The 20435-nt window shown below is 42.9% G+C and overlaps 1 protein-coding gene across 4 annotated transcripts in view; it reads right to left on the bottom strand.

Moving 5' to 3' along the window:
* The window catches only part of LOC120981239 (c-Maf inducing protein), a 167338-nt gene that overhangs the window by 21991 nt on the left and 124912 nt on the right, over window positions 1-20435 (bottom strand). For all 4 annotated transcript variants that reach the window (XM_040410846.1, XM_040410847.1, XM_040410848.1 and 1 more), the window contains 3 exons: window positions 12830-12895; window positions 4565-4591; window positions 4203-4251 (listed from right to left, as the gene is read on the bottom strand). In XM_040410846.1, coding sequence (XP_040266780.1) covers window positions 4203-4251; window positions 4565-4591; window positions 12830-12895 — 142 coding nt within the window. The remainder of the gene's footprint in view (window positions 1-4202; window positions 4252-4564; window positions 4592-12829; window positions 12896-20435) is intronic.

Raw genomic sequence — 20435 nt, 5'->3', positions numbered from 1 at the left:
TGAACTGGGTTGTTCAAAGCCAAGGCCAGTAGAGCCAGTGTTCCCCACAACATGTTATTGTTAGTACAAGGCCTGAGGATGTGAGGTGCGACAGAGACATTAAAGAGAAGAGGGAGAATTCTCGTGTCATGCACCGCCCACTCAGCCTAGCACTAGGCACAACACCATGTATGACTTCTCCCTGGACTATTCCTTTGAAAGGGTTTTCAGGAGATTTTTTAACTAATGACCTATCCTCTGGATAAATCATCAATATCTGATCGGTGGAGATCAGACACCTGGAACCCCCATCGATCAGCTGTTTGAGAAAGCAGGGGATCTCACAGTAGCGCCACTGCCTTCTTGCAGCTTACCCTAGACAATGTGCCGTCACGTTCATCAGTCACGTGGCCTAGGCGCAGCTCAGCCCCAGTGAAGTGAATGGAGCCAAGCTGCGATACCAAGCACAACCATTATACATTATACAGCACTGGGCTTGGCGAGCTGAGAGAAGCCCGTCACATTCCTGTGAGCGCCCCTGCCTTCTCAAAACGGCTGATCCATGGGGGTCCTGGGTGTCAGACCACCACCGATCACATAATGATGACCTATCCTATCAGTAAAAAAAAAAAAAGTCTCAGAATACCCCTTTAAGGTCAGCTAAGGCAATTTCCCATTGGAAAGAAAGGTGACAATCTAAATGTAGTCTGAACTAGGTCATGAAAAATGCCACCACACATGTAAGGTCCTATCCATATTCTGGAAATATTGTAAAACGAGGTATATGAAGAACGTGCATGTGAACGACCAAAAACTTGTCACCGACAGTGGTGAGAATATACAACAATCTGCAGTATCAGGAAATCAGTACACGGCACCAAAAGGACCTCTGCTGCTGGTGGGTGAATTCTGTTATAAGGGTAACAGAATTTTGGGGTAGACTAAGAAATATCCACCTATAGAATGAAGCATTCCGAAAGATGAAACTGCTCGCTGGGCAAACGCCTTGGACATAAAAGGGGAGTAGAAACCATTCAGCAGGATTTGTTACATTTCTCTCAAGGGCCCCTTTAACACACACAGTATACGTGTTCCCATAATCACTGGTGGGGAGGGCAGAAAATTCAGACTGTAAAAAAACCTGTTCTTTGTGCATAAACATCTGACCCAGTTTACAGGAAATGAGAAGTGTTTCCTAATGACAGCGGTAATGCTATGAGGTCATCAGTTAACCTCAGACTAACATTGCACATCGTCTCGTAGACTCGCAGAAAATGGTCAGAGAGCTGACTGCAAGGCTCTGAACGGAGCGCTGCAGAAACATCTCTTATTGCATGTATAACCTGAGCCTTTAGGCCTCTTACACACAAACGTTGTGCATCCGTTCCGTGCATTGGGGACCGCAATTTGCGGTCCCCAATGCACGGGCAAAGTCCGTGCGGTGGCTGGGATGGCTCGAGACCCATTCAACTTGAATGGGTCCGTGATGATTCCGCACCGCAAAAAAAAATAGAACAAGTTCTATTTTTTTCCGGACAGAAACACCATGGAAGCACTCCGTTCCGCTTCTCCGCGATTGCAGACCCATTCAAGTGAATGGATCCGTGACGTGGAGTGCACAACGGGCCGGTGCCCATGTATACCAGACCCGCCGTATGCGGGCTGCAATACGGCCACAGGCACACAATGTCCGTGTGCAAGTGGCCTTATTTTTAGTAAATGTTGTGTGTTTCAGGCTCTGAATACTTGAGATATTTAGCCACAGGTATGACTGTTTATGCATTTTTGGTTTTTGTTACAGTTTGGTGCAAAATTTCATGAAGGCGCCCTGGTTAGCCATTTCACAATGGAGCAGGTTTCTACTTAAAAAAAAAAAATAGGTATGTGTATAATAAGAATTTTGTAATTTTATAATTAAGCTTTGAAAGTTTGGATATAATATTTGAAGATCTCTGTTTTGGCAGCAGAAAGGCTAAGAGATTTTTTTTTAACCAGTAAAAAAAAAAAAATGTCATAACATATTTCTGATGTGAGCAAGTGACCGTAAAAAAAAATCATGGAGATCCCACTGCTCTATTTTACCAATCTCCAGGGGCGGATTGGGAACTTAAAATGGCCCTGGGAAAAAAATAAAAAGTAGTCCCATGTTGTAGGTGGGTCCAAATTGACGGGACAACAAAAGTAGGCGGGGCCTGCAATACCGTAGTGCAGCACAGAATACCACCCCAGAAGAACCAAATACCACAGGGCAGCACAAAATAATGCTGCCACAACCACAGTATTCACCTGTATCACAGCTGAGTTTAAGAGGGCACCTGTGGGCGTTGAGCATCAGATCATTATGTACCTGGCCTGCGGCCATCAAGAAGGCTTGAGTGGCCCCCTAGGCATCGGCTCTCTGGGAAATTTCCCTGTAGGGTCTATGGCTAATCTGCCCCTACACAAGCCTGCACCAAATTTACAAGGTAACTTTCAACTTACTTTTAGGGTAATTGCACATGGTGCAGATTTGTATGCAGTGAAAATAGAAGGAAAAACGCAAAAATCTGCACTATTTATTGCAATTTTTGTGCAGTTTTTGGTGTGGATTTCTGTGTGTTTCATCAATCCCACTGAAGTCTATGGGGAAACCACAATACATCAGCTGTGTAGCTGCACCAACAACTGACATGCTGCAGATTTTAAAAGCTGGACCGTAAGTTAATTTCCGCACATACTAAATAAGCAATGTGTACATGAGGTTCGGAAAGTCTCATTCACTTTGCTGGTACTGTATTACACTGCAGATTTTCTGCACGAGAATCCAGGCGTAATATGCACAGCGTGCATATACCCCAAGTGTACATCTATACGTGGCTAAAAATACAGCAGAAAAATGAGCTGCATTTTCACAGCAAAAACCACAACAAAAAACGTAACAAAAACTGCATGTATTGTATGCGGTTTTTGCTCTGGAAAGAGGGATCCGTAGCATAAATAGACACACTGCGTCTTTCGTACGCAGCACGTGGATGAGAGTTCTTAAAATCTCGTCTACTGTTTTCCGGTAATGCGAAACGCAACAGCATATTGACAGCTACTCAGTCATGTGTGAACCTGGATTAAAGGGGTTGTCTCATTTCAGTGGCATTTATCATGAAGAGAAAGTTAAGTTAAGTTAATACAAGCCACTTACTAATGTATTGGGATTGTCCATATTGCTTCCTTTGCTGGCTGGATTCACTTTTCCATCACATTATACACTGCTCGATTCCATGGTTACAGACCACCCTGCAATCCATCAGTGGTGGTCGTGCTTTCACAATATAGGAAAAAGCCCTAGCCTCTGTGTGCTCCCACGGTCCCGGCGACCAGAGAGGCTGACACTTTTTCCTATAGCATGCAAGCACAACAACCACAGATGGATTGCAGGGTGGTCGTAACCATGGAAACGAGCCGTGTATAACGTGATGGAAAAATAAATCCAGCCAGCAAAGAAGGCAATATGGACAATCCCAATACATTAGTAAGTGCCTTGTAGTAACTTTATCTACATAATAAATGCCACTTGCTGAAGTGAGAGGACCCCTTTAAGGCTACCTACACACGGTGCCGATTTGTATGCAAAAAATCTACATGAAATTTGCACCAAAACTGAATTTTAAAAACAATTGCACTATTTATCATGGTTTTGGTCCATTTTTATGCACTTTTTGTTGCGCTTTTTCTATTTATGTTAACAAACCCATTGAAGTCTTAGGGGAAAACCACTCTAAAGAAGGCGAGGAATGGCACAAACAACTGATATGCTGTGGATTTGAAAATCCGCACGGCAGGGCAATTTCCACAACGAAAATATACCCAAAGTGTACATAAGATTTGTCACATCTCATTCACTTTTCAGGTACTATAATTACGTTGTTTTTTGTTTTTGTTATTTTTTTTTGCATGAAAATCAGCATGGAAAACCTGTACGTAATCCGCATCATGGGCAGTTACCCTTAGACTACCAGCGTTTCAGGGACATTTCACAATACAAAATGAACAAAATTTACATAGCAAACCCTAATAATAGAGAAAAGGCTTAGAGACAGAACAGCCACAATGGTGGATCTGGGCAATAATTTCCATGACAGTAAAAATAAATTGAAGCCTAAAACGTGCATTTTAATCCCAGCTGGCCTGCAATAACACCAGCTATCCAAGCTGTTCACACCATCATTGGCCCCAGGGGAAATCCTTACCTCTTGCCTGGGGTCCTCTGCAAATCTCTGAATGACGTATTTCAGTTCCCTACATGGGCAGGACAAGAAAACACAAGTTACTTGGCTCCGCTGGGAAGTTCTGCCTTGATTAGATACACATACAGTAATAACATGTCATTTAACAAGACCGCGAGGAACGCGTGTTTTCCTACACTGTTCATTTTTACTGATAAATCACAATGGTTGGATTCTACTACATGAAAAGAATGTCGTTGACAGGGTGTGTTCAGAAAGACTAGGAAATAGGTTTGAGATATTTTTGCTATTTCGGTATTACGCAGCACATGGGGTATTCATACCCTGCATTCTCAGCATTAGACATTGCAGTAAGTAATACTCACTTTGTGAAGGTTTCATGGGCAAGAGCTCTGAAAAAAAAAAAAAAAGAAACACATACATTACTTCTATATTTTCAAAGGTAAAATTGTCCATTTAGGACCATATAAGCTATGTACAGTGCACTTAACATTTTTTTCTTTTTTAAAAGGTCTTGAATGGAATAGGTTCCTGCCTTAATGAGATCACCTTGCCGTGGTTGGTGGGCACAGTATATTCTTAGCCAAAATATACTGGCTAAGAATCTCAGATTTTATCGTATCAGAAAGAGCTTTTAGTCCATATATAATTTTTGCATCTAGTGTTATCGGAGTATTATTTTTTGTTATTTATTTTTTTATTTTTTACTTTTTGGTTTAGGAGATGGTAAATGAGATATGTTTAGATTTGAAGGCTTCTCCCCGTGGGAGGAAAGGGGTATTCTTTTCCTCCATCAGATCCATTCGGGAGGGAGTATTAAATAGTCGTTTGCACAGCTTCAGGCAGAGTTCAGTCTCCCTAGAAATGTTTTCTACCAATATCTTTAACTGAGACATGCATATCAAAGGCAATTTAAAGATGGTTTGCTGCTCCCAGCTTCCCCTCCTATAGTACAACAATTGCTATGTGGTGGTGGTAGTGCTAAGGGACTCATCTCTCTGATCTATCGACATCTATTTAATAAATGTTACTCATCAAGTTCTTAGTCAGTAAAAGATAAATGGGAACGAGACGCTGGTGGCATCTTCCAGGAACAATGGGATACGATCCTGTCCTTAACCCCTAGTCTTGCGCTTAGTGAGGCACAGAGATGGTCTCCGATATATCTGGTACATAGAGTATATCGAACCCCTGCATTCCTGTAGAATATAGGATTGCGGAGGGACTCGAAATGCCCTAGATGTGAAAGGACGGATGCTTCTTCGTTACACAAGTTCTGGGAGTGCTCTGAGTTGAGGGCCTACTGGGAAGGTGTATTAAGGATCATTGCTAAAACAACTCGGATACAGATACAAAGGGACCCCAGGGTTTGTGTGCTGGGAATTTTAGATTCACCAGGACTTGATCATAAAATTTCCTTGTGTATTCAAAGAATGCTTTTCCTGGCAAGAGTGTTGATTGCTGAACATTGGATACAGAGTAGCCCGCCTACCAGACAGGAATTTGTGAACCGCTTAAACACAATTTTACGATTTGAAAGGGGGGGGGGTCTACCTGAAAAGGAGATGCCCTGCCAAGTTTATGAAAACATAGGAGGGGGGGGGGGTTGGTTTGCGGTCCCCGAATTAGCGTCTGTGGCGTTGACGAGGGATTGTTTGAGAGGGCAACTGTCCAAATTGGGGCAAATGATATGAACATCTCCATGGCTCTTGGCCTGTTTTTTACAGCTGCACCTGATTTATATATTTAGTGACATTCCAATGTATAGGATATTATTTATATAGCGCCTACCATATTAGATTGTGGTATTTTTATTTTATTTTCTGTTTTTTGCTCTTTTAGATGTGGTCAGTTTATATCGTCTCTCTGCAGGACAGTTAGCTGGGGGGGGGTGGGGGTGTATTTGTATCATATGATGTCTATATTTGTCCACCTGTGTGGATATCTTTGTAAAAATTATTCTGAAACTATGCACTATTTGTATATGTAAAACTTTATTTAATCAATAAAAATTATACAGGATTACAAAAAGGAACTGCTAAATGAGATGACGCACCAGCACATCAACTACAGGCCAATAGTTACACTCATCAGAAATGATTAAAGAGGACCTTTCACCTCTCCTGACCTGCCTGTTTTAATAGATTCATGCATTCCCCATGTAATAACAATTCTGAAGCCTCTATTCTTATCATTGGTGGATCCAACCTGGCACAGTATCAGCTTAGCACAGTTATTTTTGGGGGACATTATGGTTACACTATTAGTGTCAGGGGCACTATTTGCTGGGCGCAGTAACTAGTATTTTCAGGGGGTTTATCTGTTTCTACAGTATAGTTTTGGGGGGCACAGCGTCTCAGTATTGGGGGTGCATGATGGGATGTTGAGAAGGTGGGAGAACAAGTAGGAAACTAAGATGTCTGTCTGTCTAACTGTGCAGAGATGAGAGATGGCTGAAAGAAATCATCATGGTGGTCTGGTCTGAATGGAGAAGATGAAGAAAGAGAACATCTACATCTAAGGAGACGGTCACTGGATGTAAGAGGTATTGGCGCGATATATGGGTGTGGGTGAGGCTTGAGGGTGTGCGGGGACACAGGGGCCCCATAATCTCCTATTGCCCCTCCTGAGACCAGGCTCTGGATCCGCCACTGATTCTTATGGCTCTATGTTGTGCCATTCCTTTATTATTTCTACTAGAAGTTATGACTGAATTGCAGTCTGCAGTAAGGGTACAGAGGGGAGGTAACCAGTTGGGGGGGTGTACCTGCACAGACTTACTTTATCCAATTAGTGCTGCTATTTTCATACTGGGCAGGTACACCCCCCCAGCTTGTTTACCACCCCGCTGTACCCTTACTGCAGACTGCTAGCAATTCAGTCATAACTTCTAGTAAAAATAAAGGAATGGCACAACATAAAACCATAAGTCTAGATGCTCCAGAATTGTTATTACACGGGGAAAGCATGTAGCTAGTAAAACAGACATGTCAGGAGAGGTGAAAGGTCTTCTCTAATTACACAGAAAAGCTGTTTTCTGGCCACCTTGATTTCTAAAGAGCATCCAGGTAAAATTGAGGACACTGCATGGCAACACCAAATGGCACCAGTTAGCGGCACAGACATGTCAATCACATGCATGGCAAGTGCTGACCAGGATTAGCACTAAAAAGGAAGCAAAATGGCTTGAGCACCGAAGTATTTGTGTTTTTTTTTTTTATTATGGCCTGCAGCTACTAATGTAAGTAGACTAAGATTTTTTTTTTGCATAAATTGCTCCAAAAAATGCTGCAACCTGGAGCATCTCAGTTTAGCGAAAGTTCCTTTGTCTGCTCCAAAAAGGGATGTGGCTTACTAGAAAAGGGTGGGCCGCACATGCATCTAAGTTCTGTCTTAAAGGAAGCCAACCGATAGTTGGTATAGAGCGAGAGAAAAGTGTCGATCCCTGCACCAGATTTATCCTCCAGCGCCTGCGATAAATCCGATGCAGGTCTAGACAGCCGGTCTAAGTTTACGCTATCTACAAGTTTAGTAAATCTGCCCCAGTTTGTGTTTAAAGAATGTCTGCAGGGTAACATGAAGTCCCCATCACCACTTACTGTAAAGGAGTTTTCTGGGATTTTACTACTGATGAACTATCCTCAGGATAGCTTATTGGTAGCTGATCGGTGGGGGTCTAACATGTAGGACCCCCATCAATCAGCTATTTGAAAAGGTACCGGTGCTCCTGTGAGCGCCGCGGCCTTCTCAGTGCTTAAACCAAGCACAGCGCCGTACATTGTATAGTCACTGTGGTCGGTATCGTAGCTCAGCTCCATTCACTTCAATAGGGCTGGGCGCGATACCAAGCAGAGCCGCTATACAAGGCCCTAACATGATACCAAGAGCGTTCAAATTACAGCAAAAACACACGACCCTTCACGGGAGAGGAACATTTTGGAGGTGCCGTCTCGCTTTTCTCCATCCTGATGCTGGCCTCGGCCACACGCTCATAAACTTTATCCTGTGACTACTTTTGTTTTGTCAGAGATCCCAAGTGAGTTAATTAAACCTTGGTCGCATCTTCATTAATGAGACCGACAAAGCAATTAGAGGTGGCATGGCAAAGTAAATTGCATCACTTACAGTGGAATAATGCAGTCCCCCGCGCATTGCTGAAAGACAAATTTGGCCGAATGACGCCAGTGTGTTTTTTGCTGCCTCCACCTTTAATACCTGCAGTCACCTTGCTGATGCACAGTAACCAGGACCCTCTGAGACAGTTTGTGGTAAATGGCACAATTACAGCTGTTAATGGCTATTCTCCATGGAGCACAAACGCTCATTAGTCCGCTCCTCAAGGATTGCTGTTGTTTCAGAGGCATACATATTGCTTCAGTTCCATCAAAACAAGAACATGTGTCTCTCATCCGACTGTGAGCCTTGCATGCAGAGTGCCTTGACCTCATCCCCTAAATAGAGATTTTAGGGGGCTGCAGCCACTACAATATGCCATTAGGGCATGAATTCCTGGATCAGTCCCACCTGTCTTGCTGTTTATAGTACCACCGTCGGCTTTTGTGGCAGAGTAACCTTCAGGCCCTGTAAAGAACTTGGACAAGGGTGTGACTTCAACCCCTGTAGCTATGCCGCTGTTCCCTAATTTAAAGGGGTTATCCAGAGACCATAAAAGACAAGCTCACAAACACTGGTAATCACCACTATGCGCTACTACTCTTTCACGATTATTTAAACATTTTAGCCTTCCTCACTAACCCTTTAAACCGCTATTGCTGCTCATAAAATTTCGGGTATTGGGCAGGGCTTGCAATGTCCAACCACGTAAAAAACTGACAGGCTCCCTGGTTACAAACCGCTTTTTCAGAGAAAATGCAGTGATTTGGTGAAAATATAGTTTAAACTAAGACAGGAACAGGGAGAAGAGTCATGGAGGTGGATCTACCACAGCTTCTCCCCACCTGGCTTGGTCAGATTGACAGGTTTCTCCCTATTTGAGTTCAGCTAAAGACCTGTCAATGAAGCAAAGCCTGGCAGGGAGAAGCAGGTGAGGAACAGCCTCCATGACTCTTCTCACTTTTCCTGTTTTACTTTAAAACTAGATGGTCTCCCAGTCTGTGCGCGATAAAACATAGATGTCCGTAACCGGGGACCCTGTTGGGATTTCATGCTGCCTGATCCATGAAGCTCCTAACAGGTTCTCTTTAACAAGTACGACTGAATTTGTAAAACTCTTGTCAAATGTTTTCACAGGCTAATGGGTAGTGTTGAGCTAATCAAAGTCTGACTTTGATTCAAATTTTAGGAAAAACTTGATTCGCCACAAAGCTGAATTTCCTTGCGCTTCGTGGTAAATCTATTTTTACTGAAATGGCGGTAAAAAAAAACCTAAAAAAACCCAAACATACCTCATCCATTTGCTCGAAGAGATGCCGTCGCAGCCATCTTGACTGGCCTAGATGACGTGATGATTTTGCTCAGTTTCTTCAATCAAGATGGCCCCGAGCAAATGGATGAGGTATGTTTTTTTTTTTTTTTTACCCTTATTGAAAGGCCTCAATTTTAATGTCAGAAGCTGCGTTCATCGCTGAGGGGTTCAATGACGAGTTCACAGTTCATAAGCTACTGTAGTATTGTCACCAATCACATAGGTCTCAAGGATAAATACGGACAGCTCCCCCATAGAATTTAATGGAGCCGAAACCATATGATTAAAAACAAGTTTCGCAAACCTACAAGTTTACACACGGTACAGAATATTTCTATCACCAAAGGGTAACCCGTGTCACCATCGCAAAACGATACTGAGTCACAAGCCATTTGGCTCACAAAACTCATAAAAGTAAATGTAACACTGAATTCTGGGACACGTGATGGTTTCATTTGCCCATACCTATTAATAAACAGGGGAACGACGTCTGACCAATCCTATCCATATTTTCATCTTCAAGTCCTAATCCCTGTATTATGTGAATTGCATTTGCGGGATAAAAATAACGGTTCTCTTTTTACATATACACGTGTGGACTTGTGTCACCATTGATTTTCAAATTCAGGACACTTCGTTGCTGCCTGCATATCTAGCAGGCAACAGTCTATGCTGTGGAGACTCTCCCCCGAAGAAGGATTGGACAGCTAAACTCCAATATGTCTGACCCTTTGTTTTGAAGGGAGTTAAGCCACTACCAAAAGGCGTTTCTGGCTTATACATGCACGTTCGGATGAGCAGGGTGTGACATTTAGGCATTGGCTGAAAGATTTTTCAACCATCAAGGCCCCTTCATGGTCTGACACAGAAGGCAATTATCGGGAATGAACCGTTCCCAATAACTGCTGCTTGTTAAAGCAGGTGAAAGCTGGATTTACATGCAGCAACCATCTCCGCTGTATGGGGACGACCAATCATTAGAGTGATCACTCGTCCCCATACAGATATATTGCTTCTGGGCAGCAGATGACTGTTTAGACAGCATAATCTGCTGCCCAGAAATGATGATTTAGGTGTCTGAACCAGTGATGCCTCCACCCAATGAATAAGGGATTTGCTCGTTCATCAGGTGATCTGAGGCACCTTTAGGCCTCATGCACACAACAGTTGTTTTTGCGTCCGCTAAAAAAACCAGATGCGGCATCCGTTTTTTTTGGAGGATCCGTTTTTTCCCCACAGATCCCTTGTAATAAATGCCTATCCTTGTCCGCAAAAGTGAAAAAAGTAGGACATGCACTATTTTTTTTTGCTGAAGGGAAACACGGACAACGGACGTGGAACACAAATGGATGAACTATCAGCATTTTTTTGCGGACCCATTGAAATGAAAGGATCCCCATCCTATCTGCAAAAAAAAAAAAAACGGAATGGAGGCCGAGAAAAACAACTGTCGTGTGCAGTAGGCCTTAGACAGGGCAATCATTGGGAACCAGCATTCTTAGGAACAGTCCCTCCTGATAATTGCCCCATAAAAGGGGCCTTTAGGTCTACGAGCCCCTCTACACTTGCCAAACATTGGGCAGATCATCGCTAACAATCGTTGTAGAAACGCACGCTAGCGATAAGTGCCGCAGATTACCTGATAAACGAGCTAAACGCTCATTCGTTGGGTCACCTAAATCATTGTTTACTGGCAGCAGATCGTGCTGTCTAAATAGCATTAACAGGACGGAGATGACATATGTCTCCTTTTCCATGATGACGGCTGCCCTCCGGCCCCAGCATTACTTCTGCATTAAGAGCATTTGACGTCACATTCAGACGAGGCTCATTTTTTTTGTAACTGCTTCCTTATTGGCCTATAGTTCATGACTAGTAAACAAGGAACCAATTACAACTACATTGGTGAAGCCAGCCCGGTCTGGCCTTACTGGTTCAATGACCATAAAGTATGGCGCATGACGCAGTTTATGACACATCATACCATCTTGTGTTACAGAATATGTTTTTGATGCATAATGTAATTTGTGCCATACCATACTGTTGTGGCACAGACGACTGTTTCATGAGACATTGGGAAAGCTGCCAGAACACACTGGATCACAGGGAATAAAATCAATGTAATTAAAGGGAATTTTGGCTTTGAAAATGCGGCCAAATGCAGGCAGCATGTCATAGAGCAGGAGGAGCTGAGCAGATTGGTATGTAGCTTTATGGGAAAGGATTCAGTATAAGTTGTCATATATTCCTTTAAATCTCTGCTCTTTTTATACTCAGGAGTCCACTGGGAAACCTCATCAGTGATTGACAGCTATTTCTGTATAAAAAGAACAGAGATTCCAAAAAATAAATGACAAGTTGTACTGAATCATTTCCCATAAAGCTATATACCAATCTGCTCCGCTCTTCCTGCTCTATAACAAGCTGCTTGCAGATTGGACTGTATTGTCATCTAGTAGGTTCTCTCTTTAAAAACATAAAATAAATGCAATTTAAGATAAGTCAGAAATGAATAAAACACTAGCAGCCACGGCAGGAGAGAAGATCTTCCACTGCATTACAGGGGTGGGTGTGAGATCAGTGGGGACAAAGGGTTTGTCATAAAAAAGAACTCCAGTCTCGGATGGTGCAATACCAGACAGCCCAGGGAAGCGACGTTTTCAAAAAAAAAATAAGCAGGACACAAAATACGGTAATATAAAAACAAACACCCTTTAAGCTGCTGCCTGTCCGAATAGATGGAACGTGACCACTGTGGCCAATCACTGGTTTCAACAGTATCACTACTGAGATCAGTGATTGGCCCCATTGGTCATGTGCTTAGATGGTGCATGACCACTAATCAGAAGTGAACGGACAGTGCCAGGGGGCAAAGCAGCAGTGGCGCTGGACCAAAGGCAGATTTTGCGGGTAATTATTTGTTATTTCAAAAGGCTCCCAGCAGTTCCGAAAATAAAATTATGCTCTGGAAAACCCCTTTAAGTTAGGTCTGGTGCATAATATGGAACTGCACTGTAACTGTCTTGTAGAACTACGGTAGAGCAAGATTATTTTCTGATCTTATTAGTGTCTATATGGACTTCCTTTGTGTACTGTGGTATCCCAATCCAAAAACCAATACAAATAAAATAAATAGTCTAAATGATGCTCTTCAATTCTTATCATTTACAAGGCAGATAATGGACAGTCACAAGACTATACTCACTCCTTGGGAAATGGGATGGGTTGCAGCAAACTTGCCAGGGCTGGCCGCCAATCGTCATAATCTGACCTGCAAGACAAATATAATTTTGCTGTTTAACTTTCTACCGAATAATAATTAAACACCATAAAGTACATCTGTGTAATTCAACCCAAAGGTGAAGCAAAAAAATGGTCATAGAGATATGTCAAAGGATCTCATCAGTACTGAGGTGTCTGTGATCCTCGCCAAACACTACAGCACCATGCCTCTTTGGCTCTCGTTTGGACGCCCTTCTACTTCATTGGGAAGAATGGGTCATGGACTGTAATGCAATGTAATGTCCCATCTTCATCTCTCCTGACAGAAGCCAAAAGCTTTTGGCACTCTAACAAGCAGCCACAGCCTCTTTGTCTTAGAGATCCGCGGAGGTCACAGTAGACCATCCGTCATGGGGTGGAGCTTTTGATGCATCTCTATAACAATGTTTCCCAGGCAGGGTTCCATGAAGCTCTGGTGTTCCTTGGAAGACAACAGCAATAAATGTCGGGAAATGCAGTCCTGCTATTTACGTTAAAAGATTTATGCAAGGACTCAATGAAAGCAGAGCCTCGAATAATGACACCAGAGAAGGCGAGATACCGTAACTGTGTCTTAGATTCTTGTAAATGACTGCCACAGCAGGTGACCGCTGTGCAGATAAAGAAATCGCCTGATACAGTAACTCATAAAGAACTTTCCACTACTACTGTGCCCAACACATGAGATTTGTGTTTATGATGGGCATTAGGGAATGTAAAGCAGCTGTTCCCTCCAAAATAGATTTACTGTAGCCATATTCTTTTCAGTAGAAGGCCGGGTTCACATGTGGCTGAGCCACACCACTAATGCATCTGAAAAAATTTGCTAATTGAGTTCTTAAAATTTTTGGCGGGGTGCTTTGTAAATATTATTTTTTTTCTTACACAGGGGTACTTATACAGACTATATGAAACACCTTGTGCCCATTTTATATCTCATCCAAGCCTTGTCAATCTCTCTACAACCAGCCCTTTTCTATCCCTGCAATGGACTATCTCCATATATGTATGGCAAGTGTCTAAATTACGAATTGCTTACAGTACCCTAGCTTTGCCCAAAAAATATCCAGGGGGATAAGACTACCAGACTTTAAGACCTACTACCATGCAGTTCAGTTCAGAGTGAACTGGTTCGACTAATTTCCTAAATTGAAAATGCCTGTGGAGGAGGCAACAAAAGGCCTCCCTTTGACCTCTCTCCTTTGACCATCACTGTCCTGCTCTAGCTCTCCAATTTCGAGAAATACCCTCATGAAAGCCAAAGTCCAATCATAGCTTTCAATAACCAGTATTGTTCTTGAGCCCCTTTTCCCTCCCCGGGTCTCAAATGCAGCAAATTTCTGAACTCCTAAATCTCCCTTTTAGTCTCTCACATGATTCTATCCTAAGATAAAGTCCATTCGTCAACTTGCACCCAAACATAAGAAAAGTGGCTGCTTGGCAGTACTCAAGTCAGGTGGGACCAGTGACATGGCTGGAGACCATTTTACTACTACGAAAAACCCCCAAAAACGAACTTTAATTCTTTACTCTCAACTCATTCAACCTCCACAGACTACTCCCCTAACCTATTTGAAGTCCTGGGAGCATGGATTCAACTCAACCCTACCAAAGTAAGCTTTGAGTAAGATTTGCAAGGTTTCATTCGGCTCTTCCAAATACATCAAACAACAAGAAATATGGGAATAGGAAATAACTTTGTACTGCTCAGAAGTGCAATCCCTAATGTCATAAATCAGGGACTTAATTCCTTTTCCCCCCAGAGATCATTTTCTTGACTCTATGGCTCTCTTTAATGAGATACTTTTCCAAGACTCTTTGGATTCACCTGCTGACAATGGCCAAATCACTAATAACACTTTACGAGGCCTGAACGGCAACCTCCACTCCACCACTACCATAGTTTAGGAAAGTGGCCCAACTGTCCAGAAAGGTGGAATTATCCCACTGGGAATTGCTCACTCCAGATATCAATTTATCTAGAAGTCTTGGAGAGACTGTTATAATGAAGCCAACAAAGCATTTTGGATTGAGAACCTTGACACCAAACCAGTAAACTGTGTTTCAAACTATTTAATACTCTTTGATCTTCTAAGGGTGACCTGAGATTTAGACCTGTATATGTTACGGTTATGGTTTATAACACCCTTTGATGCTATGCTGTAACTTACGCTCGCTACATTTTGTTATTTTGTAACAGTTGATACCATATCCAAGCACAGCACGATTCTACTTCTGTAAAAACGCAATAAAAGGTTAAGATAAAAAAAAAAATAAAACATGACCCTCTGCAATCCTGACCCTATTTCCTCTTGTGAAAGATGTGACAGTTTCTAATCAGAATCCCATAGACTTGCGCAATTTCCTTGCTAAACCATTTCTTCTTTAGAAATGGTTTCTGAGAAACTATATTATACTGAAGGGAAATGCGCACATTTGTGCTGTCTAAGGATATAATGAAGCAACTAATGGGTCAGGCTGTCTAAAATACAAATACAAAAAAATTTCATCAGGACCTACACTCAGACAAAAAAAAAAAAAAACTAAGAAGGAGTTTTTGGAATTGAGTGAAGCTTCCTATGTGTGAATGTAATGATGATATATGGAAGCGATTACAATACTAGAGCAAAGGGAAGAGTTGATTGGGGAAAACCGTACAACTGGTTGAAAGGAGATCTAGAAGGCGATCTAGAACCCTGTAGGGCCGTCTCTAGCCTGGATACACGATGAGATACGGTTGGGCATGGAGGTATATAGGTTCTGTATGGTATACTTCGGCACATCTGCCCACAGATGTTGTAACTGGGCCTGTCATATGCAATGGCTCCCCCAATCATCACACCAGCAATTGGGTCAGTGTGTTGCGCCACAGAAAAGGCAGTATTGAAGAATTCACCACAAGGCCTCCATACTCAAATCCAACCGACTTTGGATCCCAAACAGAACCTGGATTCATTGCTAAAGACGATGCAGTTCCAGTCCACTACATCTCTGCAAATAAAGGGAACAGTGGATGGCTGTCAATGGCATCATGACACCAAATTTCCTTCTGGTAAGACCCTAGAAATAGTCCGGGCAGAGATAGGGGTGTGTAATGAAGGTGGCACCTGTGTCTGGATGGTGGACAACAAAACCGTGGGAGCTGCTCATGATTGTCTGTGGATCAAACGATCCTCTCTTCCAGTGAGCTGTCTGGGCTATCTGGAGCCTGTTCGCCATGTGTGCGTGCCCTCTGCTCCCAAAAGCTAGGTCAGAACAACCTAGATGGTGGGCAATTCGTCGAAATGACATCCAGCTATTCTCAGTCCAATAATATGCCCCCTCAAAGACTGTCAACTAGGGATCGACCGATATTGATTTTTTAGGGCCGATACCGATAATTTGTGAACTTTCAGGCCGATAGCTGATAATTTATAAAGATAGTCTGTGAATTTTCATTTTTTTTAAAATAAATAAAAATCCTACACAAATCTGCTGAAAATGAATATGTTTATTGTTAATGTGTAGGTTTTTTTTTTTGTAAATCTTTCTTTTTCATTTATACTTAATATTTTGGTGTTTTTTTTTTTTTTTTTACTAACTTTTAGCCCCCTTAGGGACTAGAACCCTTGTCCTATTCACCCTGATAGATCTCCATCAGGGTGAATAGGATCTCACACTGTCCCTGCTGCTCTGTGCATAGTGCACACAGCAGCATGGAGCTGAACATGGCAGCCAGGGCTTCAGTAGCGTCCTGGCTGCCATGGTAACCGATCGGAGCCCCAGGCTTACACTGCTGGGGCTCCGATCGGAGGAGGGGAGAGGGGACCCTGTAGCCACTGCCACCAATGATTAATGGTGGGGGGCGCACTGCGCCACCAATGATTAATACTGGGGGGCGCACTGTGCCACCAATGAAGAGAAATCTCTCATTAATTCATATACACGAGGCGGGAGCTGACTGCAGAATCACATAGCCGGCTCCCGACCTCTATGAGCGGTAGCTGCGATCTACGGCACCTGAGGGGTTAACTACCGCGGATCGCAGCTACCGCTCATAGAGGTCGGGAGCCGGCTATGTGATTCTGCAGCCAGCTCCCGCCTCCTGTTCAATTTGAATGAATGAGTAAGTTAATATCATTGGTGGCGCAGTGGCCACAGCCCCTCCCCCTCCTCTTCTCATCTGTCTCTTCATTGGCGGCGGCATCACAGGGGGAGGGAGACACTGCTTCCTTCTCCCCTGTGCTGCTGAGGGTACACGGATCGCGCTGACAGCAGCGCGATGTGTGTTCCCCATACGTTATCGGAATATCGGCAAAATAGATGCAGATACCGATAACTGTCAAAATCCTGAATATCAGCCGATAATATCGGTAAAACCGATAATCGGTCGATCCCTACTGTCAACCAGGCAAAATGTCTTCAAGTGCATCATGGAGGCACTTCAAAGAATGAACGATCTCTCCCCAAGAGGTACACTACCCAAAAGTAGCCTCTGAGATCATTGTTAAAGAGCAGTGAGAGATGCACTTTTACGCCCTCTTGTGGCAAGACCCAATGTCTAATCATTTACATATCTGCCTGAGACATAATTTTATGCTATGTTTTGCAGCAATCCCACATTTCTATCTGGGTGTGTTATTTATTTTTTTGTCCAAAAGTGTAGTTCCTGAAACACATATATCCCGTGTATAGACGTACGTGGGCTCCATGTGCAAATTCCTCTAGGTTCAGTCATTAATACTAGATCTGCACTTTTAGAGTACATGCACACGGCACTGAAGTTTATGTGTATCTTCATGTGGTTTTTCCCTGCGTTTCTGCACCAAATCCGCAACAAAATCTGCAATTTTTATGTGCGGATTTTGTTGCAGATATTGATGTGAATTTGCCCCAGATCTCAGCCTTCACATTGGAAAGTGTAAAATCCGCACTGAAAATCTGCCAAAAAATGGACATGCTTTGGATTTCAAAATCAGCATTACAGGTCATTTTCCGCACTGTGTACATGAGAATTTGAAAATCTTATCTACTTAGCCAGTATTGCATTATTCTCCAAATTTGCACAGTGTGCATATACCCTTACGGAATAGATTTGAAAGTGACTTCTACACCACTACCATCTCACATAGCAGTATTTGTGGCTTTTTTCACACTGAAGCCAGATGTTAGCCAAAATTCTAAAGGGAAGTATGATATGCATTTTTCCTCACTTTAGGTGCATTTTTTTGGGATCCACCATTCACACTAGGTGATATCACAGCCTATCTACTCCCTCCTGACCCCAGCTCAGGTCACAGAACATGCCACTTTGTCTATGGCCCTTGGGGCCTGCAGTAAAGCATATCTCTAAATGCTGTTAACGACAGCTCAGGCAAGATGGACACCCCCATAATCATGTTCAGGAAGCAGAATAAAAAAAAATTAAATCTATAAATCAGAAAATAAAAACATAGTAGAGAAAAAAAAGGAGTATGTGTCGCTATCTGGTTTGAACTGGCAAAAAAGATTTTTGGTGACACATTCCCTTTAATTGGGGTTAGAGAAAAGTCCTAACTCAATTAAAGGGGCTGTCGCATCCAGCCATTTTGCAGATGAGGACATATGGGGGTCTGTTAGCCAGAATAGATAGAAGCTTCTGCTTTGCAGACTTCATGTGGCCATGTACCAAACCCAAAACAGACCTCAATACAACAACAAATCAGGGTATGTATATTTACCAGAACATAAACCTATAAAGTTGCTCACTAACAAACAACAAAGACATACCCAATATAGTCAAAAATATATACACTTTATTGCATCAAAATCCATGTACACAATATAATAGTGATAATGAAAGGAAAACGACAGGTGCCAGAATCACCTGACCTATGCTGCTACTACCCCCAAAAAGAGCTTACACGTCAAGTGTCACCAAATCCAAAAATATACACTATAAAACATGAATATCACAAAACGGCCTACCTGTTACTACATGCATGGGTATATCCCTCAGTACGGGTAGATACCTATATCAAGATCACTTCCAGGAAGTGTATAATAACACTTCCAAAGCCCCTTTTTAAATCCAAAAAAGGGGCGCCAAGTATTGATGAATTACTTACATAAATCACATCAGCTGTATCCTACAAAGCGCATCCCCACCTGGTGATGCGCGCCACAGTCAACCTATGGAGAAACCAGGCTCATCAGGAGGAGGGGTGGAACGCAAGCCATGCATTCCAGCCCGCCTCCCAAGGAGACGTCTCGGCATCTCCACGTGACCCGGCGCACGGCGCACCACAGCAATGCGCTACAACATCTGACAGGGTAACCAAGCAACCCTGTAAACCATCAACTTAGCGCCCGTTCCCTGTCTCTGCGAGACCGGACCAAGGAAGCAAGAAATAAGAAAAAAAAATAATTACAGTGCCTTGCAAAAGTATTCACCCCCCTTGACTTTTTTTGTATTTTGTTACATTCAATGTTTTGTTAATCTGAATTTTATGTGATGGATCAGAACACAATAGTCTAAGTTGGTGAAGTGAAATGAGAATATATATAATGATATATAATTAAAACTATTGTTTAGAAATAGAAAACAGAAAATTGGCATGTGCATCTCTATTCACCCCCTTTGTTAGGAAGCCCATAAAAAGCTATGGTGCAACAAATTACCTTCAGAAGTCACATAATTAGTGAAATTATGTCCGCCTCTGTGCAATCTAAGTGTCACATGATCTGTCATTACATATACACACACCTTTTTTGAAAGGCCCCAGAGGCTGCAACACCTAAGCAAGAGACATCACTAACCAAACACTGCCATGAAGACCAAGGAACTCTCCAAACAAGTAAGGGACAATGTTGTTGAGAAGTACAAGTCAGGGTTAGGTTATAAAAAAATATACAAATCTTTGATGAACCCCAGGAGCACCATCAAATCTATCATACCCAAATGGAAAGAACATGGCACAACAGCAAACCTGCCAAGAGATGGCCGCCCACCAAAACTCACGGACCGGGCAAGGAGGGCATTAATCAGAGAGGCAGCACAGAGACCTAAGATAACCCTGGAGGAGCTGCAGAGTTCCACAGCAGAGACTGGAGGATCTGTACATAGGACAACAATAAGCCGTACGCTCCATAGAGTTGGGCTTTATGGCAGAGTGGCCAGAAGAAAGCCATTACTTTCAGCAAAAAACAAAAAGGCACGTTGTGAGTTTGCGAAAAGGCATGTGGGAGACTCCCAAAATGTATGGCGGAAGGTGCTCTGGTCTGAGGAGACTAAAATTGAACTTTTCAGCCATCAAAGAAAACGCTATGTCTGGAGCAAACCCAACACATCGCATCACCCAAAGAACACCATCCCCACAGTGAGACATGGTGGTGGCAGCATCACGCTGTGGGATGTTTTTCAGCAGCCGGAACTGAGAAACTGGTCAGAGTTAAGGGAAAGATGGATGGTGCTAAATACAGGAATATTCTTGAGCAGAACCTGTCCCACTCTGTGCGTGATCTGAGGCTAGGACGGAGGTTCACCTTCCAGCAGGACAATGACCCCAAACACACGGCTAAAGCAGCACTTG

The sequence above is a fragment of the Bufo bufo genome, chromosome 10 (genome assembly GCF_905171765.1).
Source record: "Bufo bufo chromosome 10, aBufBuf1.1, whole genome shotgun sequence".
Classification (NCBI taxonomy): Eukaryota; Metazoa; Chordata; class Amphibia; order Anura; family Bufonidae; genus Bufo; species Bufo bufo.
This window is presented reverse-complemented; position numbering and strand designations above follow the sequence as displayed.